Raw genomic sequence first — 25,114 nt, forward strand, 5'->3', positions numbered from 1 at the left:
AGAAGACCACATGTTCTAAAGTAATATTCCATATATCTTGCATCTTTACAAGAATAGTGAAAAACTGACAACTTCAAAAACTCAGTTGTGCCATTAGGACTTAAAAGTTTTGGAGAAATGTTTGTATATGTAACATTTTATTACAAGAAACATGAACTGGGAGAACATTGATGACAGATAACAGGTGGTCAGATATCAGCAGGAAACATGTTAATTCAGTTCCCACAACAACAACTAAATGTTCCTGTTTAGGCTATGTTAAGCGAGAAACAAATGAATTCCCACAAGTGTTGTCCTAACTAGTCAAACACATTTGAACAAAGAATTTCACATTGAACAATATTCCTGAAATGTTGTTTAATAATGTAATAGTTTAGTGATCGAACAAATTCAAATTGTCAAAGCAAAGTAATGGTACTAATTATTAAGACAACAGTTGAGAAACTTAAATCTGAATGCATCATATTATAGTTTTAACTTCAATTGAATACAGTAGGTTAAATACTTTTGTAGACAAACAAGTATAGCTCCTATTTGTATGGGGAAAGGCTGATATTTCCAATCTGACAATATAATGGTAAATTAACTTTGCTTATTTTGTAAATATATGATTTTCATTTTGTAAATACACTCACCTAAAGGATTATTAGGAACACCATACTAATACTGTGTTTGACCTCCTTTCGCCTTCAGAACTGCCTTAAAGGAGAACTCCGGTCAATTTTAACATTGAGCTCATTTTTTTGTAAATTTGGAGTGCTGTCAGTACAGAGAACAACGACAAAAATCGGTGTTGCCTACACCGTGTTATCCTCTTTTTAAAATTTGCACCCTGTTGACTTCAATGAGGCAAGTTTTAAACCTGCTTTTTGCCTCTTAACATCCTTGATGTGTCATTACAAGTGCCCAGCCATTGTGAGTGATTCCTTCAGAGTGAACACAGTGAATCTGACTACAGTAGATGTGAAAGATATGAATAAAAGTGATGTTATTTCAGCCAGCGCACATACCTGTATTTACATCCTGTTTTCGGTCGAAGTCCACAGTAATCGATTGTCGAGTTCACGCGCATAGGTTTAGTTACCTATGATCACACGCGTGAACTCGACAATCACTCTGAAGGAATCACTCACATGGCTGGGCACTTGTAATGACACATCAAGGATGTTAAGAGGCTAAAAGCAGGTTTAAAACTTGCCCCATTGAAGTCAACAGGGTGCAAATTTTAAAAAGAGGATAACACGGTGTAGGCAACACCGATTTTTGTCGTTGTTCTCTGTATTGACAGCACTCCAAATTTACAAAAAAATGAGCTCAATGTTAAAATTGACCGGAGTTCTCCTTTAATTCTACGTGGCATTGATTCAACAAGGTGCTGAAAGCATTCTTTAGAAATGTTGGCCCATATTGATAGGATAGCATCTTGCAGTTGATGGAGATTTGTGGGATGCACATCCAGGGCACGAAGCTCCCGTTCCACCACATCCCAAAGATGCTCTATTGGGTTGAGATCTGGTGACTGTGGGGGCCATTTTAGTACAGTGAACTCATTGTCATGTTCAAGAAACCAATTTGAAATGATTCGAGCTTTGTGACATGGTGCATTATCCTGCTGGAAGTAGCCATCAGAGGATGGGTACATGGTGGTCATAAAGGGATGGACATGGTCAGAAACAATGCTCAGGTAGGCCGTGGCATTTAAACGATGCCCAATTGGCACTAAGGGGCCTAAAGTGTGCCAAGAAAACCTCCCCCACACCATTACACCACCACCACCAGCCTGCACAGTGGTAACAAGGCATGATGGATCCATGTTCTCATTCTGTTTACGCCAAATTCTGACTCTACCATCTGAATGTCTCAACAGAAATCGAGACTCATCAGACCAGGCAACATTTTTCCAGTCTTCAACTGTCCAATTTTGGTGAGCTCGTGCAAATTGTAGCCTCTTTTTCCTATTTGTAGTGGAGATGAGTGGTACCCGGTGGGGTCTTCTGCTGTTGTAGCCCATCCTCCTCAAGATTGTGCGTGTTGTGGCTTCACAAATGCTTTGCTGCATACCTCAGTTGTAACGAGTGGTTATTTCAGTCAAAGTTGCTCTTCTATCAGCTTGAATCAGTCTGCCCATTCTCCTCTGACCTCTAGCATCAACAAGGCATTTTCGTCCACAGGACTGCCGCATACTGGATGTTTTTCCCTTTTCACACCATTCTTTGTAAACCCTAGAAATGGTTGTGCGTGAAAATCCCAGTAACTGAGCAGATTGCGAAATACTCAGACCGGCCCGTCTGGCACCAACAACCATGCCACGCTCAAAATTGCTTAAATCACCTTTCTTTCCCATTCTGACATTCAGTTTGGAGTTCAGGAGATTGTCTTGACCAGGACCACACCCCTAAATGCATTGAAGCAACTGCCATGTGATTGGCTGATTAGATAATTGCATTAATGAGAAATTGAACAGGTATTCCTAATAATCCTTTAGGTGAGTGTATATGTCTTTAGATTGAAACTGCAGAGGACGCAATGCAGGCAGCAAAGAACAATTTTAACGCTATATATAGATCTCATCTAAAAACTAAAACCATAAAAAGCATTTCATATGGAAATTCAATAGGCAGCTTTTTTTCTGATATATACATTTTATTTCTAATTTTTCAAAATGCCAAACTGGATAAGGAAAAAGTTTGCTTTAAACAAATTTCTCTTAAACATTCGTCATACGCTCATTGCCTGAAGTCTTTGAAAAAGAATTACAGCTTTCGTTCCTTAAGCGTTCCTGGGACTGCAAAAAGTGACTTTCCTCCATAAGAGCTCTATGAAAAATCCCTGACAGGTTTTGGTTACATTGTTGTCTAACATCCAGTCCCATGCAGAAGTACAGCACTGGGTTAACGCAGCTGTTGAAATAGGCTAAGTTTGAAGCCAAACTCCATCCTATATTTACTGACGTGTTGTCGTTATGCACCAATTTTACTAGTCCTAGAAAGTGGTAGGGGGCCCAACATATGAAAAAAGCACAGACCAATACAGCAAGAATCCGAAGAGGCCTCGATTTGCCAGAGAGCCGTGTTCTGCGTATCCCAACAGCAGCTAGTATGTAACTGGTAAGGATGACCAGGAAGGGCAACAGGAATCCACAGATGAAACGAATGAGGTAGTAGGCATACTCTTTTCTTCCTTTCTCCTGTAAATGAAATCACAAATTCATATTCACTTATTTTCTATAGTACATGCAGATGTGAGTAAAAAAAATGATTTTAGGCATTTGTGCAGACACTCTGACCCTCAGTGAGCATTGGCTGAAGTTGTTCTTGCCAGGGAAGACATGTCGGTACACAAAGAACGGTGAACTAAAGATCACCGCCACAATCCAAACTCCCACACTGACCACACGAGCTGCACATAACGTCCGTCGTTTCCTGGTGAACACTGGGCGGCAAATGCAAAGCGCTCGATCCACACTGATGACAGCCAGAAGGAAAACACTGCAGAACATGTTGGCGTACTTGAAGAAACCATTGAACTTGCAGAGAAAGACCCCAAAAGGCCAGTAGTCAAAGAAAAGATCTCTGATAAGAGGAGTGACTCGTGTCAGGCAGAAGATCAGGTCAGAAACTGCAAGGTTGACCAACCACACATTAGTAACACTGGGCTTCATCCGGAAGCTGGCAACCCAGATGACCACAGAGTTCCCAGTGGTGCCGAAGAGAATGATGATGGAGAGGAAGACAATGTTGACTGTTTTTATAATGGCTTCAGGGTCCACTGTAGTGTTCTTATGGTGGTTTGAGACAGAGGGGGCATAATGTAGAAGAGTTGTATTGGAAGTCATTCTACAGCCAAGAGAGATAAAACCATTAATGTTCCTTCATTTTCCTGTGTACCAACAGATCTGTTCATTCTTGACGTCAATTTGTAAGCCAACTAGGGAGACTTTGCCACAGGAATTTCATAAATGGTCAAATATATATTTAATATCACTATCAATTTTCATAATTTTGCACATAGAAGATGCTGTCAGACAAAATAAAACCCTTTCGTGATTGTTAATGTGAGGGTTCTGTCACTTCTTGGTTTTGTGACAGAGCTCTGACACCCCTGTTTTGTCTTGTCTATGTCTGAGCGCGCGGTATCGAGCGCGCTCGAGCCGTGTGCTCACTTGTAATATCTTACTATGTGCCTCTTTTACTAACTCTATTATATGGTGGTTATCAGTGTATTACACTGGTATGAAACAGATTTTATTTAAATGGAATATGAACATTGTGTCAGTTAATTAAAAATATATTTTTTTTACCATAAGATTAAGTTCAGTCCTCTAAAACCTAAAATGTTCTGGCAACCACAGCTGATGTATTTTTACAGAAAATTACACAGGTTTATTGTTTACAGTGTACAAACATTTAGGATATCATAAATGTCTTCTTTAGTTATAATTATGTTGTAAAACATTGCTTCAGATAAAAATGTTTGGTAACAATTTACTTAAAGCCTTTATGTATAAATGTATTATAAACATTTTTAATGCATTTATTATTCCTTGAAATGCCCCTTATCCCTGTAACCACAGTTATAATATATTATAATACATTGTTTCAACTTTATAAAGTATAATACATTAAAACACATGACAAACAACCAATTTCAGATGTAACGAAGAATGGGCAAATATTAAAATGCATTTTAACTTTGGTTACAATTATTATATATTATGAAACAATATAATTCACTACAGCGTACATTATGAATACATTTATAATGCATTGTGCATAAAGGCTTTAAGTAAAGTGTTACCAGTTATTAAAGAAATTGGAGGCAGTACAGTAGAATAAAGAATACAATTTGACACTTTCAGAAAAAAATAATTCTATATATAATTCTTTCTTGAAAGTGTCAAATTTTATATATGCAGTTATACAATATCATATATTGCATGGCCTGGAAAATAATAAATGAAAAATTAAGAAATAAATTCATAAAATAAAATATTAACTAGGCTATTAATAAACTGTGAATGATTAGATGTGGGTGTTCTTACCTGTACACAGCACCAAGTGTTTTTACAAAACTGAAACACTGCTGAAGTAATCCTTCCCGAAGGAGTCAATGGAAGCGTGAGTAATAAAGTTATATTTTGCTATGCTAGTAAATAAATCAGTGGCTGGTTCTTTGACATCACACCAGGGCGTGCTCATCTCTACTTTTCAGTAAATTTTTTGGCTATTAATATGTATATTTTCTGCAGACAAAGATGAGACAAGCAAGCAGGGGGAGGAGACATCGACAAGTGTTTCTTATCTATGAATCTATCTATCTGTCTGTCACGATTACCCTATGTTTGTGTTCACTTTTTTGTAAAATTCGTATGTCTTGTATTGCCGTGTTCAGTTCCTGTGTGTTTAGTTCCTGATTCCTTGGTTTCCACAGTTATTCATTGTTTCATTGATTAGTGTCTCACATGTTCCTCATCGTGTATTTTCAGACTCAGTTGTTCTTTGTCTTGTGTTGAAGTTTGGTGCTGGTGTGTGTCTCTGATTTTTCCTGATGTTTATTAAATGCGAGTTCATCGTTCTACTGCAAAAGAAAGGTATGGAAATTGTAGATGAAAGGAGCTGTGCCGAGTAGAAATTATGCTCCATTTATCAGAATTGGCGGCTGATGGAGTATTTTGTGGGGGAGTTCCTGACCTATAGCCATATCGTTCCTGGGATGTTTTTACAGTTTTTGGAGTGGCTTGGATTGGGATTTTAGTTGGCTGATGCCAGAGGGTGATTACAACTGGACCCTGGCATAGTACATAAACTGTTTTTGAGTGGCTCATCATTTACTGTGGGAGATGCAGATGAGGAACCCTGCAACTCCGCAACCTTCACACCATCAGCGTCTTGTCACGTCATGGCCGCCAGTTTGTCTATGTGTCTATCTATCTATCTATCTATCTATCTATCTATCTATCTATCTATCTATCTATATCTGTCTGTCTGACAGATTTTTTTTCGATTATCACAGAAGACATTTGAACTGGGACTGGTTGAGGCCTTTTTGTAATAGAAAAACTGCAGCAGAAGCTTTATTTTCTTAGGCATGTATTTATTTCACAGGTAAATATTATAGAAATAAAAGAAACAGAATGATAAGTAAACTCAGATGGATCCAATCATCATGCAGACGTGGTCTAAAATTTTCCACATGTTAGGCCAATAATAATTTCCTCTTTCTCTTCCTGCCTCAGGTAATCTTATCCACGTCAGCCTAATATTTAACAAACCTAGACATAGGCTAACATAAACAATCATTATAATGTACTGTTGCATTAACATACATAAATTATATTACATGTAGGCCTTATACATTACATAAATTATATTACAAGTAATACATTACAAATTATCTTAATTTTCATTTTACAATATTTCATATAGGCTTCAACTACTGATTTAAGAAGACTGATTTAAGACACTGAGGTAGCTACATTCATTATTCATTCTGTAAGATTTTTTTTAATGCATTTAAGTGTTAAGATATTTGATAGACCTGTTAAATGAACAAAAAAAGAGAATAAAACTCATAGGGCCCTATCCTACACCCGGCGCAATGCGGCACCAGGCGCAACGCAAGTGTGTTTTGCTAGTTTCAGCCTGACACAGTTATCATTTTCACGTCATGCGCCACGTTGTTTAAATAGCAAATGCATTTGTGCGCCCGTGGGAAATGCTGGTCTGAAAATGAGGTGTGTTCAGGCGCATTGTTGACGAGTTGCTATTTTGAAGCAACTGAAATAGACTGCACCGTTTACCAACTGAAACCCGGCCTAAAGTCAATGGCGCATTTTTTTTGTTGTTGTTATTTAAAGAGCGTGTTAGAAATGTTCGCCTATAGGCGGGTCCACAACGCGCTTTAACCTCGCTCACAAGCAGGTCCGTTTCCTCGCTAGAGAAGCGTTCTCTTTTTTCCACTTGCAAATTCACCCATGTAAATAGCAAATCCGCCATGGCGCGAGTGGATTGGGAGATGAGACTCTGATTGGTTTATTGCATGTGTAGCAAATTAGCTCTATGAAATATTAATAATCAATAATAACTGGTTATAATTGATTATGAATATTTGGATCAGTTAATATAATTAACTTAAAGGGCACCTATTATGACTCTTTTCACAAGATGTAAAATAAGTCTCTGATGTCCCCAGAGTATGTATGTGAAGTTTTAGCACAAAATACCCAACAGATCATTTTTTACAGCATGTTTAAATTGTAATTTTTTGGGGCTCAGAAAAACGCGCTGTTTTAGTGTGTGCCCTTTAAATGCAAATTAACTGCTGCTGCACGTCACAGGGGGCGGGGCCTCACGAGCTCCCGCTCAGAGCCAGCAGGACAATCTCATCTGATAATATCAGAACAGAAACTCTCAGTTGCGGTGTTCATTTCGACTCGGAGTCGGACAATAATGCCCACAGAGCCAGAGAATATATGCTGTATGGACATAGAACAGGTATAGTTTAGTTTAATTATGTTATAACTTATTTGTCATCTGCTTGTATCCACTAATACAAGCCTGCTGTAGCAAAACCCGTCCGAATGATGACCAAAATATACTGACGAGTTCAAAGAAGTTTATTGTACATCACACAAAAGATGAGCGTTAGTTTTACTCCAGAGAATCACTGTAAGAGCTGAATAAACATAGTATAAGAAGTGCGCATTAAAGTCTTATCCATAAACTCTCTCTCTCTCTTTCTCCCTTTCATTATCATCAACATACACAGCGAAGTACACAAAACACTCGTTACAACTAACAGAAAACAAATATACACACCTTTTCAGTGGGTGCTAAATAAACTGGTAAACCTTATATCGGTAAAATGACTCGAAGAGCTGTCATAAAGAGCGCGCTCGCACTTTCATTTCTTCCGTGTCCAGTCACGTTAGGCCTGTTGCTCCGGAGTGTAAGCTTGATCACAAACAGTACAGATCCATCCTTGAGTAACAACGGGAGTAAATGAAGACTGCCATGTTCATTCTTACATCCATCAACAACACACCTCAATCGCTTAGGAGACATTCTTGTCTACAGCTGCTCAAGCGTCGAACAATGGCGGACTCTGTGTCCAGCTCACTCAGGGCGGGTCTAGGCTCAAACTGAAGTGTCACTCAACAGTCGTGGGAGGGGCCTGCTCAATTCTACGTCACATTGCGCCAAATCTGAGAACAGCTCATTCTGAGACAGTGCTTATGATTTATTGAGATTGTAAAAAAACCACTGGGTGGATTTTTATCATTCTAGGGTGGTTTTGCTCACACATTGCCAACACACATTTATGTTCAAACACCATGTAAAAGTGAATTTTGCATAATAGGTGCCCTTTAATGTTGTAAATTAATATTACAATCAATTAACCTGTTTGTCCTGTGAACACTCAATGTTAATTGTTTATTAATTCTAAGAAATGTACATTTTTGGGGCATGGGAAATGTCTTTCTTACTTTACAGTACTACTAAGAGCAAGTAGTCAAGATCTATGATAAGAGACTCCAGATATGAGCTTGAGACACAGACAACTTTACGTGTGACATGAACAAGACTTTATTAACTAGACTAAACACTTAAACTATTCTAACATACACATACATACATGCATACAGTTTACCAAGGGAAAGAGAGCTGAAGCAGAATACAGGAAAGCAAGAGGTTATAGCATTGTTTGAAATTCTTCACATCAGGATTCCAGAAAAGGACTAAGAGAGTAAGAGGACTAAGAGAGTAAGAGAGCTGATCTTGTGATCAGTGATTTTTAAAGCGTGAAGATGTCACACCCTCTGGGGGTGTGTGAGCCAATAAGAAGTTTTCCCTTTGGAGGGAAATTTTTACGACCCATTGTGTTCTAGCAGGGCATTTGCATATCTAATTTCATTGGGTGTTTAAGAAGAGAATCTTCAAGAGTCTTATAATACTATTGTGTCACAAAGTTAGCAAAATGTAATGTAAATTAACAAATGGGGGACAAAGATTGGAGTTTATAGAGACCAAACATGCCACACATATGATTTTGGTTAACCATAGTATGCAAAGTCTGAAACATTAACCCAATAGAGTTTACAAGAAAACAAAGGCCAAACCACATAAAAGGAAAATCATGAGATGGGAAAATGTGATACATGTTTATACATTTCTCAAGTGGTTATACATAGAATATATAGGATTAACAGGGTTTATTTCTCCTTCTCAGTAAAAATTAGGTGAGAGTCACAACTCTCTGTAAATTCCTTTTGGGGTTGTAAAACTTCTTATCAGTCTTAATGTGTCCTGTAACAGTTTTGCCAGTGTGTTAGATTCATTTGTGATGTTGGTTTTTGGGGGAAGTTTCATAGACCTTTGTTGGGAGAGTGAGTTTGCTGGATTATTCATTAGATATAATGAATAATTTGTGTGTGTCTGATTGGTCCAGATGCTACACGTTACACCCAAAACTCATTAGGAGAATAGGGACAACCCTTTTAGACCTTGCGCCAGGTGCGGCAACCATTTTTCCTTGTTGCAAAAGTGGATTCAGACACGCGTACCGTGCTCTTTAGGCCATGTGCTTAGATTGTTAAAATAGGGCCCATACTGCCTGCAGTCTTTGGAATGAAATTACATCTTTCGTCCCCAGTGCCCCGTTGGAACAAAGTTTGGCCTTCCTCCATAAAAGCTCTGTGACAAATCCCAGACAGACTTTGGTTGCAGTGTCGACTAACATCCAGTCCCATGCAGAAGTACAGCAATGGGTTAATGCAGCTGTTGAAATAGGCTAAGTTTGAAGACATACTCCATCCTACTTTTACCGCCTTGTTGTTTTTATCCACCAATTTGACCAGTCCTAGAAAGTGGTAGGGGGCCCAACATAGGAAAAAGGCACAGACCAATACAGCAAGAATCCGAAGAGGCCTCGATTTGCCAGAGAGCCGTGTTCTGCGTATCCCAACAGCAGATAGTATGTAACAGATAAGGATGACCAGGAAGGGCAACAGGAATCCACAGATGAAACGAATGCAGTAGTAGACATACTTTGCTGAATTGTCACCTGCTTCCGCTGCTCCTTTGCGCTGCAAATGAAATAAAATGATGGCATTAATATATTTACTAAATAAAATCATTATATAAAAATGCATATGCATGATTATTTATATATGTGTGCAGCCATGCTGACCTTCAGTGAGCAGTGGCTCAGGTTGTTCTTGCCAGGGTAGACCTGCCGGTACACAAAATACGGTGAACTAAAGATCACCGCCACAATCCAAACTCCCACACTGACCACACGAGCTGCACATAACGTCCGTCGTTTCCTGGTGAACACTGGGCGGCAAATGCAAAGCGCTCGATCCACACTGATGACAGCCAGAAGGAAAACACTGCAGAACATGTTGGCGTACTTGAAGAAACCATTGAACTTGCAGAGAAAGACCCCAAAAGGCCAGTAGTCAAAGAAAAGGCTTGAGATTAGTGATAGGACTCGTGTCAGGCAGAAGATCAGGTCAGCAACTGCAAGGTTGACCAACCATACGTTCGTGACGTTGGGCTTCATGCGGAAGCTGGCAACCCAGATGACCACAGAGTTCCCAGTGGTGCCAAACAGAATGATGATGGCGAGGAAGACAATGCTGACTTCATTCATGATGACTTCGACGTCCACTGTAGTGTTCTCATGGTGGTTTGAGATGTCAGAGTGGGCATAATGGAGAAGTGTTGTATTGGAAGTCATTCTATAACCAAGACAGACAAATCAGTAAATGTTCCTTTAGTTTAAACAATAGATCTGTCTTGACATTAATTTCTAAGACAACTTGGAAGACTAATTTGGCATAGGTTCGCTCAGAAAATTCTAAAATGCTCAAATGGATAAAATTTTCATAATTTTGTAAGATGCAACCATCAGGCAGTAGAAAATCACTTTTGGTGTTATGAGTGCTGTTAAAAGCACATTAGATCACAAAGTACAAGGGATAGCAATAACAAGGGATGCACCGATGTATCAACCAATAATTGTATCGGCCGTTTGTTTAAAAACAGCTGATGATCAGGGACGATTGACACAAAACTATCGGAACTATCGTTGGCTATCGTTATCTGTATTGGCAGATGTCATTCTAAATAATCGGATATCAGTACTGCCACACAAATTTTATATTGGTGCACCAAAAATAACAAGGTCAGTTATAAATTTCAAATTACTCTGTGAAATCACAGATGCAAACATTTAGGATTTCATAAATCATAGTTACTTTATCCCAGTATTGTTGTTGCTGTTGTTTTTAGCAGAACTGTTGCCCTGCTTCAGATATGTTAGCTGTGTTAACTGGGAAACTTGCAAAACTAAATGTTGAAATTAACATTAACAAAGATTAACAAATGCTGAAGAAGTGCAATTCATAATTAGTTCATGTTAACTAATGTAGTCAACTAATGTTAACTAATGAAACCTTATTGTAAAGTGTCACCATAATAATAATATTAATAAATAAAAAAAACTTGGTACAAAATGAGGACAGAAATATATATAATCTTGTGATGAATTGATGTGGATGTTCTTACCTGTACACATCAGTGTTTTCACAAATCAGACCAATCCATCAATCTTGAGGGAAAAAAACTGCGAAATCCTTCGTAAATGAGTCAATAGGAGCTGTGTATGACTATTAAAATGTCATTTTGCTATGCTTAAAAAATGAATCGGTGGCTAGTTCATTGATGTTACTTGTAGTTGCTATCTTCCTTTTGCTCCTTAGCCTCATAGAACAGGACGTTCATGTGTTTTCCCTGAAGACAGAGAAATGGAAAGGGGGAGGAGACTTACATAAACCTTTGTTTTTTTTACGTAAACAAAATTGTTGTAAGTGAAGTGTGGCTTTAGCACATTCATATATTATTTATGTCACTTAATATTAAAAAAAAAAAAACATTATTGATCTGACTGTACTTACACTGTTAAATGAAACACTGTCAGTGAAAACTGAACTGAACAATGACATAATTCTTTGTAGAACTGCTTAGAGATGAAATTAACTAATTTAATAATTGATGATCTTTACAACAGAACTGAATCAACACTGAACTGACTTCAGTTAAAACAGCCGAAATGCATAATTTTCCTGTTATCACTGTATAGCGTTGAAACATTGTATGAACATTGAAATATTGTATAAAGCGCTATATAAATAAAGGTGACTTTACCTGACTTGACATTGCATATTTAAGTATTCAAAGACACAAGTCCGAAGTCGGTACTTTTGACAACACTACACCAGGGCTGCCAACTTTTGAGTTTAGCTTGGAGTGAGATTTTATTTGATTTTTTGGGCGGGGGGGGGGGGGGGGGGGGGGGGGGGTGGTTATGTAAAAACAAATATTGCATCACAATAAGTGTAATTGTGATTGTCAAAACATTTGGTAACTAAATTTAGTGACAACATATTAGAATGTTTACATTCTACAATGACTGGTAGGATACAGTTTTTATTATTGCTTGACAAAAATTTCAAGATTTCAATTCCATTCTTGTGATTTGATTCCGATTTTGATTCAATATTGACTAATTTGTATACATGTTTATTTTACATTTTATTAAAAAAAATAATCTCACCTAATGCTGTAAACATAGAGGGCCCAATCTGCTGGTATTATTAAAGGTTGAAAATAACAAATTAAATTAAATATAATGCAGTTTTTGTTATAATAACAATTATTTAATGACATAAGTAAAAATATAATAAATATGTAATATAGTGCTCAGCAAAATCTCCTCTCTAGCTATTTTTTCTATTCAGTTAACATGCTATGGTCATTAAATGGCTTTCCTGAGGTAAATGTAACGTTATGTGACATAATTGTTCTCCTGCTGTTATATATTGACCTCTTTCCGTGGTTGAAAAACACTAATTGGTCGATATTATGTATACTTTCGGTAAGTTGTACTGCATCTTTAAATAAAAAAGTAACAGATGATCGGTTCACGTGCACTTGAACTGAGGCGCTCAGCGATCTGTCACGTCACATTTACAAGCGCCAAACGTATTTTTGTCTGAATTTCGTAATAAATTGACGGAATCTAAGAGCTGAGAATTGGTTTAATATTAAAAGTACCTCTTTGCTCCGCAATTTTTCTGTGCGTGAGAAAATGGATGTGTGGCGTGAGAGCGTGTGAAAAGTGTCAATTGCGTGAGTCTCACGCTCAATGCGTGAGAGTTGGCAGCCCTGCTACACAGGATAGCCTCAAATCCCAGGTCAGGTGATGATGCTGTCGACTACAATTCAGGGGCAGTTTATACATGACACCGTTTTCAACTAAAAACGGAAAACTTTTTATTCGTTTTGGCTGTTCATTTACACGACAATGACATTTTTGGGGCCCGAAAACACAAACCTTTGACAATAGAATTCAAATTGCAAGTTTTAGGAAACAATACCGGTATCATCTCTGTGTAAACGCATGCGTATTACGTGTTCAGTCCATAGCTGCGTAGTTTTTCTTTACAAAGTGACATCGCCAACTACTGGCCTGGCAGCATAATACAGCGTTTTTAGTAGCTTTCGTGGATCTGTGTGAATGGGGATAGTTTTGACATCGCAAAGATAAACGTTTCCCATTTTAATACATCATTATTGCGTATACCCTCAATCAGAGATGGGCTAAAATACATGGAAATGTATTTAACCCTTTCATGCATGAATTATGATAACCTCAGTCAGGATTTTTTTCCTATGTGTTTTTATTGCTCTTAGGGCATGAAAAACAAGAATTGATTTTTATTTTATTTTTTTACAAATTTTTCAATGAGATCTTCAGATGTCCACTTGAGTGGACTGCATGCGGTTAGTTTAAACTGAAGATATACTGTATTAAATATAAGACAATAATCAAACAGATAAAGTATGTGAATTTAACAAACTAATCAAAGCAATTATATCAAATCATGTAAAAACTATAAAATATATACAAAAAATATAAATGCAAAATATTGCAAAGGCTTCATACAACTTCATAAGTTGCACTTCGCGTATCTTTGATATCAGAACATGAGGACATGATTCCATCAGAATTTTCTACAGCCTGTCAAGGTACAACTGTGGAAACCACTCAGATGCTCTCTCCAGTGCACCAGAGTATGGATATTTACCCTTATTAGCTGATAATTCTGATTATGTTCAAGATGGACATGCACATTTCTATCATAGCCCTCCTCTGAGAAAACCTAGCGATACGTTTTTTCAATCTCATCTGAAATGATCAGTGTTGGGGGTAACGCATTACAAGTAACATGCATAAGCCATTCAGATTACTTTTTTTATGTTACAAGTAAAGTAATGTGTTACAAGTAACATGCATTACCTAATCAGATTACTTTTTGATCTAACAAATAATTAACTAAAAGTAATGTGCATTACCTAATCAGATTACTTTTTGATGTAACGAGTAAAGAAACGCATTACAAGTAACATGCATTACGTAATCAGATTACTTTTTGATGTTATGAGTAAAGAAACGCATTACAATAACGCACATTACATAATCAGATTACTTTTTGATGTTATGAGGAAGGAAAAGCATTACAAGTAACATGCATTATGTAATCAGATTACTTTTTGATGTTATGAGTAAAGAAACGCATTAAAAGTAACATCATTACGTAATCAGATTACTTTTTGATGTTATGAGTAAAAAAACGCATTACAATAATGTGCATTATGAAATCAGATTACTTTTTGATCTAACAAGTAAAGTAATGCATTACAAGTGTCATACATTATGTAATCACATGACTTTTTTCGATGTCAATGAAAATTACATTCTAATAATACAAATACATTTATTTACAGTAGAAAAAGTCCATGCATATTAAGTTTTTAAGTTTTAAATTTCAAAAACAATATTCACATTATAATTATGAATTGTAGCTGAAATATAGCAATTGATGCATGACGTCCACTACAGTGGACATGTGATTAATCAGAGTTTTCTCTCAATCTAAAATCAAAACTTGGAAAATTTTACTGTGATATGACTCATTAGATATTGCTTGATGCTGCAATATGTTTTTTACCTACAAGAGTCTCCTAGGATAGAAGGAATGGGTGGATATTTCGGAGCAACTTGGCATGTCTGACTAACCCTTGGCCATCTTGGTTTGGAGGGGGAAAAAATCGAAACACAAAGGCTTGCCACTTGGTTGCAATTTATAGGATGATGCACCAGGGTCCAATGAAGAGGCTGATGTGCAACTTTGCCATAAAAACCAAAATCCACTGTAGTGACCACTATGCGTGAAAGGGTTCAAATAAAAATACAAAATACTGTGTGGAAAAATTTATTTAAATGTGCTCTAAGCGATGTTGGGTGACGTCACTTCTTGTTGACGTTCAAAATATTGTCATACAAAACAGAGGCCAGCTCGACCCTCCCTCCTCCTCATCCCACCCCTCCCCCTCACTTCCTTGCCTCCTGAAACAGTCATGTCCAGCAAAAACAGAGCCACCTGAATTTCGGATTGGAAGCCCTTCTGCCGGCGGAGTTCTGGCCACCTTTTGAACGCTTTTCTGATGTAAATTCGGGACTTCCTTCTCCTTTTCGCTATTCTTTGTTGTTTGTTCATCGGAACGTCGTCTCTTTGGTCGTGTGTCGGCCATATCAAAATTCTCAAGAATATACATTTTTAATGTTAGGTCGTTGTCTAGGACATCTCTCCTCTAGCTAACTTCACTCTTCATGCTTCTCTCTCCTTTACTCACCCCCCACCCCCTTCATGTGCTCACGCACTAACCCCCCAACCCCCACCCCCAAATCATTCTAGTTGGTTATTGGCTGGAACACTGTTTGTTATGTTTCATGGTCCAGGCTGGGCCAGGTTGTTTTTGTTGCCATTTGTGGAACCTGGGCTGTCTACAGAGACTGCGCTTTTTTTACAGTGTTTTCAGGGGACAGGCAGCTAGCGGATAGTGAGGAGATGTTTGCTGGATGTGACAAAAAATATTTTGGCCTAAAAAACGTGTGACATCGCTTAGAGCACCTTTAAATACAAATACAGTGTTTTGTATTTTGAAAATACACAAAATACATGTGAAATTGGCCATCCAGTGCAGGTATAGGTGAATGAAGAAGCTACATAGGCCTACTGACTTTTAATTTCTTTGCCCTCTCTGTCATTCTTTCTTTTTTTTTTTCTTTCTTTCTTGCTGGCAATTACAAATAAACTTATGCAAAATAGCAGCCATTTATATACTTATTTCTAACCAGGTTACAATGTATATTACTTGTGGTGAACACTATTAAAAAATCCATACTGTATGTAAAACTGTGGGAACCTTTTCTGCTATTTAGCAAAGAATATGGATGGGTGATATGACCAAAATCTTAATTTTACTTCACAGTGACAAAATATATCATGGATTCACAATTCTCAATATCAGTTTTCAAAATTAGAAAGTTTATCTAAAATTTTTAATTAGAAATCATTTAAATTCATTTGACACTATTTACCTATATTCACTTTTTTTTTTTTTTTTTTTTTTTACTATATTTACCTATACTATTTACTATTCACTATATACAATTTTTTTTATGAATAAAACTATAAGCTGAAGATTTTTTGTGGCGTAGGCTATCATTCATCGGTGCTTCTTTTGCCACTCTAAAGTTCCAATAAAAGCTGCACGGATAAATTTGCAGCTTAAAATTACCCCACAAATAGGCCTATCTATGTAAACGATTTAGAAAAAGTACCATCGATTCACACTTTATATCATCACTATGATATGTCATATCACCCAGCCCTAACATGCAGTAATGCTTTCAACACATTTGACAAGCTAGTTGATAAAAATCACCAACCGATCAAGACTGATTGGCTAACACATTTTCCCCACTTGTCTGTGCTCTTTTATTCTTTCATGTTAACTGAAAGCAAATCTGAATAATGCACTATTTTAACTTTAATCAACAAGTAGAATTGATCATGACATCCTCACCTTACTCAAGAAAAATCGCTGATCCAATGCTGAGTTGTACTGCAGCTCACATGCATTTGTTTGGGTTGGGGGAAGGGGGCGTGTCTGAACTAGTTGATGCACAAAATCAGTAGCAAATCACTAGGTTGACTGGCAAAAAGTATTTTGCGTATTTTGAAAATACAAAAATACTCATCTTAAATGTATTTAAATAAAATTACATTCAATTTTTTTCCAAAGGCTTTAAAATACAAAATAGTAATAATCTGAAATACTGCCCATCCCTGCCCTCAATGTATCAGTGTTGTAGTCGAGTCACCAACTGTGGAGTCCGAGTCCACCATTACCTGAGTTCGAGCCCGAATCGAGTCTCAAGTCCCCAGTGTTCGAGTCTGTTTTCTCTCTAATGAGGAAGCATCAATTAGAGTAGGCTACTAAGAAGTGCACAAGCAAAACAAAAATGGGTGTCATCATTTTGCAATATTGCACAACCTTTAATGCAGTGTCACTGCAGATGTTTTATTTCAGTGTGCTCAGTTAGGCTACAAGGACCTAAAGGTTTAGATGACATTTGAACCAGGAAAAATTTGTTTGTTTTTTCTGATGAAAAGAAATTGAATCAAAAGCTTTCATCACAGCTTCATACACTGTGCATTTATTGCAATGGTTAATATTAAAGAATCAATGAAAAATGTTCATTCCTTTATATTAGGCCACATATAATTTCCAATTACTCTTCCTGCCTCAGGTGGGCTTATCAGTGTCATCCTGTTAACAATCATACACATGTAGACAAGCATAATATATCATAAAAATGCAGAATTATTTCATAAACATTTGTATAAATATTACCCATATTACGAATGATCTTAGTTTGAATATTTTAAGGTATATTTTATATAGGCTGCTATATGAAAGCTAACCAGAAGACCAGACACTGAGGTATGTTCCTTTTTCAATGTGTTACTAATAATAAAAAAATGCATAAAAAAAATAGTTAGCTGATAAACCTGACAATTGAACAAGAAAAAGAGTAAAAACTCTTAAACTTTAGTGACACACTCAGTCTTTGGAATGGAATTACAGCTTTGCCCCCTAGTGCTTTGCTGTGACAAAGTTTGGCCTTCCTCCATAAAAGCTCTGTGACAAATCCCATACAAACTTTGGTTGCATCGTTGACTAAACTCCAGTCCCATGCAGAAGTACAGCAATGGGTTAATGCAGCTGTTGAAATAGGCTAAGTTTGAAGCCATACTCCATCCTACATTTACCGCCTTGTTGTTTTTATCAACCAATTTGACCAGTCCTAGAAAGTGGTAGGGGGCCCAACATAGGAAAAAGGCACAGACCAATACAGCAAGAATCCGAAGAGGCCTCGATTTGCCAGAGAGCCGTGTTCTGCGTATCCCAACAGCAGATAGTATGTAACTGGTAAGGATGACCAGGAAGGGCAACAGGAATCCACAGATGAAACGAATGCAGTAGTAGACATACCTTCCACTTGCTTCTTCTGCTCCGTTCTCCTGCAAATTAATTTATAATTATATATTCAAACTCAGAATCAGATTTTTTTTATGCAAGGTGGTACATGGAGTAATTTATAAAGCCATTCTGACCTCCAGTGAGCACTTGCTGAAGTTGTTCTTACTTGGGTTGACCTGCTGGTACACCAAATAAGGTGAACTAAAGATCACCGCCACAATCCAGACTCCCACACTGACCACACGAGCTGCACATAACGTACGTCGTTTTCTAGTAACAACTGGGCACCAGATGCAGAGCGCTCGATCCACACTGATGACAGCCAGAAGGAAAACACTGCAGAACATGTTGGCGTACTTGAAGAAACCCTTGAACTTGCAGAGAAAGACCCCAAAAGGCCAGTGGTCAAAGAAAATTTTTTTGAGGAGCGAAGTGACTCGTGTCAGACAGAAGATCAGGTCAGCTACTGCCAGATTGACCAACCAAACGTTAGTGACGTTGGGCTTCATGCGAAAGCCGGCCACCCAGATGACCACAGAGTTCCCGGTGGTGCCAAGGAGAAAGATGATGAAGAGGAAGACAATGTCCACTGTTGTTTTCTCATTGTGGGTTGGATTTTCAGATTTGAAATGTAAGGACAGAGTTGTATTTGAGGTCATTCTACAAGCAAGACAGATAAATCTTTAAAAGATGCTTTTTTTCTTCTGAAGGCTTACGGTCAACCTACATCTGCTTATGCACTCAACTCAAGGCCACAGTAGTCGATTGTCGAGTTCACGCGCGTGATCATAGGTACTAAACCTATGCGCGTGAACTCGACAATCGATTACTGTGGACTTCGACCGAAAACAGGAAGAAAATACAGGTATGTGCGCTGGCTTAATAAACATCACTTTTATTCATATCTTTCACATCTACTGCAGTCAGATTAACCTGCGTTCACCCCGAAGGAATCACTCACATGACCTGGGCACTTGTAATGACACATCAAGGATGTTAAGAGGCTAAAAGCAGGTTTTCCATATAGCAGAGGTGTGGACTCGAGTCATGTGACTTGGACTCGAGTCAGACTCGAGTCATGAATTTGATGACTTCAGACTCGACTCGACAAAATGTACAAAGACTTGCAACTCGACTTGGACTTTAACATCAATGACTCGTGACTTCACTTGGACTTGCGCCTTTTGACTCGAGAAGACTTGCTACTTCCCATGAAAACTGGGGAAAAAAATGTCCACACGGCCGCGCCGCTCTCAGTTTATCTGCATCTGTGAAAAAAATGTGCACCACCTGTATGCATGCAGAGAGCGCGCGCGCTGCCTGCACGACATCCAATCACTGTAGTCTCACGTTGTTTTGATTCGACATCATCTAACGCCGTTTCACACATAGGCTACTCCGTTTGCGGTGCGTATTTTTTTCCGTACCCATGTTAACAGGTTAGAGCTTTCACACTGGACGCGGTTGCAGTCCGTCGATCCGTTCCAGGAGCGGTGCGTATACAGCAGTGCCGCGATCGTTTCCGCACCGAGTCTATTTCTGCTGTGCTGCACGCGCTGAATTAAAGTGACAGCGCATGTTTCGTGGTCAAAATGAACACAGATTGACCTAAAAATGTAGTAATTTCACCATAAATGCGATTAATTAAATAAAATGTAGTAATCTCACCATAAATGTATTTAATTAAATACTATTTTCACTTTAAGACCAGGGTCAACAAGGCGACATAATGAACGACACTCGTCTCATTCGTGGAGGTGGAAAAACATGTTCCTTGTGACATGCGAGATTTATTGTATTAATTTAAATATAAAAGAAAAGGCATGAGAGTCGGCTGTTTTTTATATAAGTAGCCTACATGGTTAAATATTTGACCACTTGCTTTAGGAACTTAATATAAGTAGAAGTAATGCATTGAATAATAGGCCTACGTTGTTTAAATTGTGTTTAAACGTGCATACGTCTATTAAAGAGTGTATATTGTGTACAAAGAGAATCGCAATGCTGAGACGTTAAGACCGGGGTAAATCAAGGGAAAATACATATTTCAACAAGGCAACATAATGAACACTCGTCTCATTCGTGGAGGTGGAAAAACAAGTTCTTTGTGACATGCAAGATTTATTGTATAAAGATTTAAATTATGCAAAAGAAAGAGTATGAGTCTGCTGTTTTTGTCAATTTTAAGTTTTAATTTAAAATGTAGGCTATGCGATTTTAATATTTAGGCCTACATGGTTAAATATTTTACCACTTGATTGAGCAACTTAATATATAATTATATAAGATTAATGCATTAAATAATACGTTGTTTAAATTGTATTTAAACGTGAATACGTCTATTAAAGAGTGTATACGTGTGTACAAAGAGAATCGCAATGCTGACAAAAAAACTTTTTTTGAATAAAAGTTGCTAATAACTTCTGGATTTGAAATACAAATAGTGAGTAGGCCTATGTATTTGTGGTACAGCCGCGGATCACGCACTGCAAACGCAGCATATGTGAAAGCACTATTGCGCGTACTGGTCTTGCACCACATACGCACTGCACACGGAGTATGTGTGAAACGGCGTAAGCAGGCACATTGCAAGACAACCAATGAAGCGCAACAAGCAACAACGCGCCAGTTGGCAAAATGATACCGAAGGTAGTTTCGTTTGGCTATAAAAATTACGAGGTAGTCGACAAAAAACGAGTTTCAATTTGAAGTTGCATGAAGTTGCACAAAGAAAGGTAAGTTTTGAACAAATGCTAAGCACCTTATCGGATGTACCGTAAAACTTCAAATAATAGCCGAGTCCCCAATAGACGCCTGTCTCTTTTAAACTGTCTTCTTTCTCTCTCTCTTTCTCTCTCTCTCTCTCGCTCTCTCTCATACACACCAGTCATGGAGGCATTCCAATTATATTATCAGATTGGTCCAGTTTTTCAGAAGTGATAATTTTGATGAGTGAGGATTTTATTGATGACATGTTTAAAAAGGTTTAGGCTAAAACGACCCATGTCTATTTGAAAGTTAAACTGTTTTGCAATATGAGGTCAATACAATACAGGACTGAAGCTGCATGCTGTGCATTGTTCTAGTGCAATATGCTGTTGAAATACAAGCATTTTTTGTGAAAATTAAATTTTCAGTTTTTTACTGTATTTGATTAATGTCATTGTCTAAAAAGAGGTTTAAATAAATACAAATCTTACAGACATACATGATTTGTATACATTTTATTTCTGTGGTAAGAGCAGGGGCGTAGCAACCGGGGGGGACGGGGGGGACGGGGGGGACACGTCTCCCTCACTTTTAGAAACAGGTGATTCTGTCCCCCGCATTTTTTTTTTGACCCAGCGCCAATATTTCCGCCCGTGTTCTCTGATTTGTTACTTAGACTTGAGTGAACTAACATTCAGCCAATCACAGCGCGAATCATCTCTTGGGGCGTGTTTGCCATGAGCTTCAAATCTCTTGTTGCTCTTGCGAATTTTCGTTCGTTGTTTAGTCACTTTGCTGTTTGGCCGTCTGGGGTAAAATGAACCCCAGAAAAAAAGCAGATGACATAACATCCTTTTTTCAAACACGCACTGTAAGTATGTATGTCGTGATGACATGAATCACACGTAAAGTTTCCTTGTTGATTTAACCAACTGTAACACAGTAAGTCTATGAGTAAGACGTGTAAGACAACAGAACCCGTATGGACCTCGTCACGTCGCGCCGGATTGAGCCGAGTGTGTGTTAAATGCTCTCCTACTTGTCGCTTTGGATAAAAGCATCTGCTAAATGAGACATAACAGATTATTCCCATCAGGTACGCAACGTCATAAGACGTTGATATTTGGTTAAATTTCGGTTGCGACGTCGGGTGACCAAAATAATATTAAAACTTTGTAAATACATTGATTTAGGTTTTATTTATATATTTTAATAACATGTCTGTTGTATAAAACTAGGGGGAAAATGCCCTTTATAAAGGTACAAAAAACGAGTGTTTTCAAACAGTGATGTAATGAAACATTGACAATTTAAGTTTGAAGGGAGTAAAGCCTCTGTTTATGCTATTAAGGAAATGTAATTTTGCCAAAAGAAGAACTTTTATTTTAAATAAATGTTCATTTTAAATCAGCCTACTTCAGTGTGATATGTTACCATATTATCATGCTTAACACTGAGAATTTGAATATTTTTGTAATGTGATGATCAGATGCAGATATCTAAATCAAAGAATATCATATTTTGGGCAGTTGGCGGGTGGATTGTTTATTTTTAACAGTGGATTCGGGTGACTCAAAGTGCACCAGATTAATGAATTTATCTTTAAAATGTACAAATTTTCTTACGGGGGGCATGCCCCCGGACCCCCCTAGAGGTACCAAGCTCCACCCACAAAAGTAATGTGGGAAACACATTCAGTCACATACAGCTTTTGTCCCCCCCACTTTTAGAATGGCTGCTACGCCCCTGGGTAAGAGGACTTGAAATGACTCGAAACTAAAATGGTAGGACTTTGGACTCGACTTGAGACTTGTTGGCTTTGACTTTTGACTCGACACGGGACTTGCCTCAACTTTGACTCGACTTGACTCGGGACTCGAGGGCAAAGACTTGAGACTTACTTGTGACTTGCATAACAATGACTTTGTCCCACCTCTGCCATATAGTGTGCCATATGAAATGTTTCATTATTAAATGTATCTTATATTAGAATACCTGCCCCATTGAAGTCAACGGGGTGCAAATTTTAAAAAGAGGATAACTCGGTGTAGGCAACACCGATTTTTGTCGTTGTTCTCTGTACTGACAGCACTCCAAATTTACAAAAAAATGAGCTCAATGTTAAAATGACCGGAGTTCTCCTTTAGAAGTCATAATAAGAACATTGATTTCAGCTATAGATTTTGAATTACCCTGCTAAATCATAACCAGTAGAACTTATTTGACTGCTCTGCTGTTTCATTTAGGATTTGATTCACACCATATTCACACTTTGATAAATGTACTTTATTTATATTATTATATATTATTTGTTTAAAAAAATTTTTTAAAGCTTTTTTAATATATATATATAATATATATTTAATACATCAGATTCTTGCAATAAATTTGATTTAAGCTCATCCTTTATCATATATTGTTTTCAGAAAATTCTTTCAAAAGGTGAACTAAATCTAAATGAAAAGAACTAAATGTTCTTACCTGTTTTTATTTTCTTCTTTTTCTTTTTCTTTTTTTTTTGTACTAACCAGCCCAAACTGTCAGTCTTGGGATAAACAGCTTATAATCTTTTGTGAATATGTTCAGCATGGACTATGTTTAAGAATTAAATAGTAATTGTGCCACCAGTGTGCAGATAAATATACAAGCAACTTCATTGACATCTCTTACAGTTGCTTTCATTTAATTCTGAACAGGCTTTTTTACTGCATCTTTTGCACAGTCATTCTAAAGCATGCTATTTGGCAACAAAAGACAGGCAAGCAGGAAAAGGGAGGAGATGTGCAATTTTTATCAGACAGATCAAATTCTATTCTGCACTAGATCTCAGTACTCCAAAAAGCCATTTAAATAGCTAAATTGTTGTGCTAAAGGCTATTCAAGGGAAGCTCAGGAATTTTACTATATGTTTAATATCATAATTCTATGTAAATTATTAATAGGTTTAACAGAACTAAAGAAAAATAGCAAGCCAATGCAAATTTAAAAGTTAACAAGTAAATCATGAAATAGGCCTATAAAACAATCAAAATATAATAAATCTAAGACACAAGGCAGTACCTAATAAAACAACAACCATCAGCGTCCAGTTCTCCACACCATAAACCAACAAACACATCTTAACCTCAAACACACTCTTCCCTCCCTCTTTTCGCTCTCAGAGGCAGAAGTCTCCAAACTCCTTTCAATCACATACCTGTCTGTTTGAGCCTATTAACTTATCTCCTTCAAGCCATTTCTTCTTTAGTTGTACCTGCACTCACTCTTCCCACAGCATTTAAGCAGGCCTGGACAACCCCACTGCTAACGAAACCCACTCTAAACCCAGACCGGTATCACTTCTTTCATTTATTGCAAAAACACTTGAGCGAGTCATGTTCAACCTTTGCATTTCTCACACAGAACAACCTCCTGGGCAGCAAACAGTCTGGCTTCAAAAGTGGCCACTCAACTAAAACTGCCCTGCTCTCGGTTTTTGAAGCTCTGAGACTGGCATGAGCAGCTTCCAAATAATCAGTAATCTATACAATAATCTGTCTCCTGCTTTTGACAACACCAGATACACCAGTAAATCACCAGATCTACCTGTCAACCTTCATGACAAAGGACATCTCAGGAACCGCACTCCAGTGGTTCAAGTATTACCTCTCAGGAAGGTCCTTTGGTGTGTCATGGAGGGTTGAGGTGTCTAAGTTGCAACAGCTATTGGGGTGCCTCAGGGCTCAGTGCTGGGACCACTTCTCTTCTCCATCTACATGACATCACTAGGATCTGTCACTCAAAAACATGGCTTTTCCTATCACTGCTATGCTGACACACAACTCTACCTCTCTACTAAGCCTGCCTGCCTGACATTTCTTGCTGGATGAAAGACCATCACCTACTGCAACTCAACCTTTCCAAGACCGAACTGCTTGTGGTTTTGGCCAACCCAACACTTCATCACA

At 37.7% G+C, this 25,114-nt stretch overlaps 3 protein-coding genes across 4 annotated transcripts in view; all 3 read right to left on the reverse strand.

Moving 5' to 3' along the window:
* Positions 1-2,622: 2,622 nt before the first annotated feature.
* Positions 2,623-25,114, reverse strand: part of LOC307163494 (formyl peptide receptor 2-like) — a 322,109-nt gene continuing 299,617 nt past the window's right edge. The window contains exons 2-4 of one of the 2 annotated variants that reach the window (XM_079879542.1): positions 5,042-5,203; positions 3,392-3,836; positions 2,623-3,187 (exon numbers count right to left, since the gene is read on the reverse strand). In XM_079879542.1, the coding sequence (XP_079735668.1) occupies positions 2,708-3,187; positions 3,392-3,835 (924 nt within the window). In that variant the 5' untranslated portion in view covers position 3,836; positions 5,042-5,203 and the 3' untranslated portion in view covers positions 2,623-2,707. Of the gene's footprint in view, positions 3,188-3,286; positions 3,837-5,041; positions 5,204-25,114 lie in introns of both variants that reach the window. The other variant, XM_079879541.1, reaches the window with a different exon arrangement.
* On the reverse strand, positions 8,565-12,258 carry LOC307163493 (formyl peptide receptor 2-like). Its single transcript, XM_079879540.1, has 4 exons — positions 12,210-12,258; positions 11,571-11,795; positions 10,189-10,741; positions 8,565-10,084 (listed from the first exon to the last, which is right to left on the reverse strand). The coding sequence occupies exons 3-4, from the start codon at positions 10,738-10,740 to the stop codon at positions 9,584-9,586; spliced, it is 1,053 nt and encodes a 350-aa protein (XP_079735666.1). The 5' UTR covers position 10,741; positions 11,571-11,795; positions 12,210-12,258; the 3' UTR covers positions 8,565-9,583.
* LOC307162529 (fMet-Leu-Phe receptor-like) lies at positions 17,592-23,856 on the reverse strand. The gene is made up of 3 exons (XM_079877905.1): positions 23,649-23,856; positions 18,593-19,118; positions 17,592-18,499 (listed from the first exon to the last, which is right to left on the reverse strand). Exons 2-3 carry the CDS (start codon positions 19,115-19,117, stop codon positions 18,020-18,022), a joined length of 1,005 nt encoding a protein of 334 aa, XP_079734031.1. The 5' UTR covers position 19,118; positions 23,649-23,856; the 3' UTR covers positions 17,592-18,019.

The sequence above is a fragment of the Squalius cephalus genome, assembly GCF_949319135.1.
Source record: "Squalius cephalus genome assembly, chromosome: 8".
In the NCBI taxonomy this organism is placed as follows: domain Eukaryota; kingdom Metazoa; phylum Chordata; class Actinopteri; order Cypriniformes; family Leuciscidae; genus Squalius; species Squalius cephalus.

Excerpts from the sequence above, each read along its gene's own strand:
- LOC307163493 (XM_079879540.1), bottom strand. The coding sequence starts at position 10,740 with ATGACTTCCAATACAACACTTCTCCATTATGCCCACTCTGACATCTCA. Across the intron at positions 10,085-10,188 it reads TGAGCCACTGCTCACTGAAG|CGCAAAGGAGCAGCGGAAGC; the intron begins GTCAGCATGGCT and ends TTTCATTTGCAG.
- LOC307162529 (XM_079877905.1), bottom strand. The coding sequence starts at position 19,117 with ATGACCTCAAATACAACTCTGTCCTTACATTTCAAATCTGAAAATCCA. Across the intron at positions 18,500-18,592 it reads TCAGCAAGTGCTCACTGGAG|GAGAACGGAGCAGAAGAAGC; the intron begins GTCAGAATGGCT and ends ATTAATTTGCAG.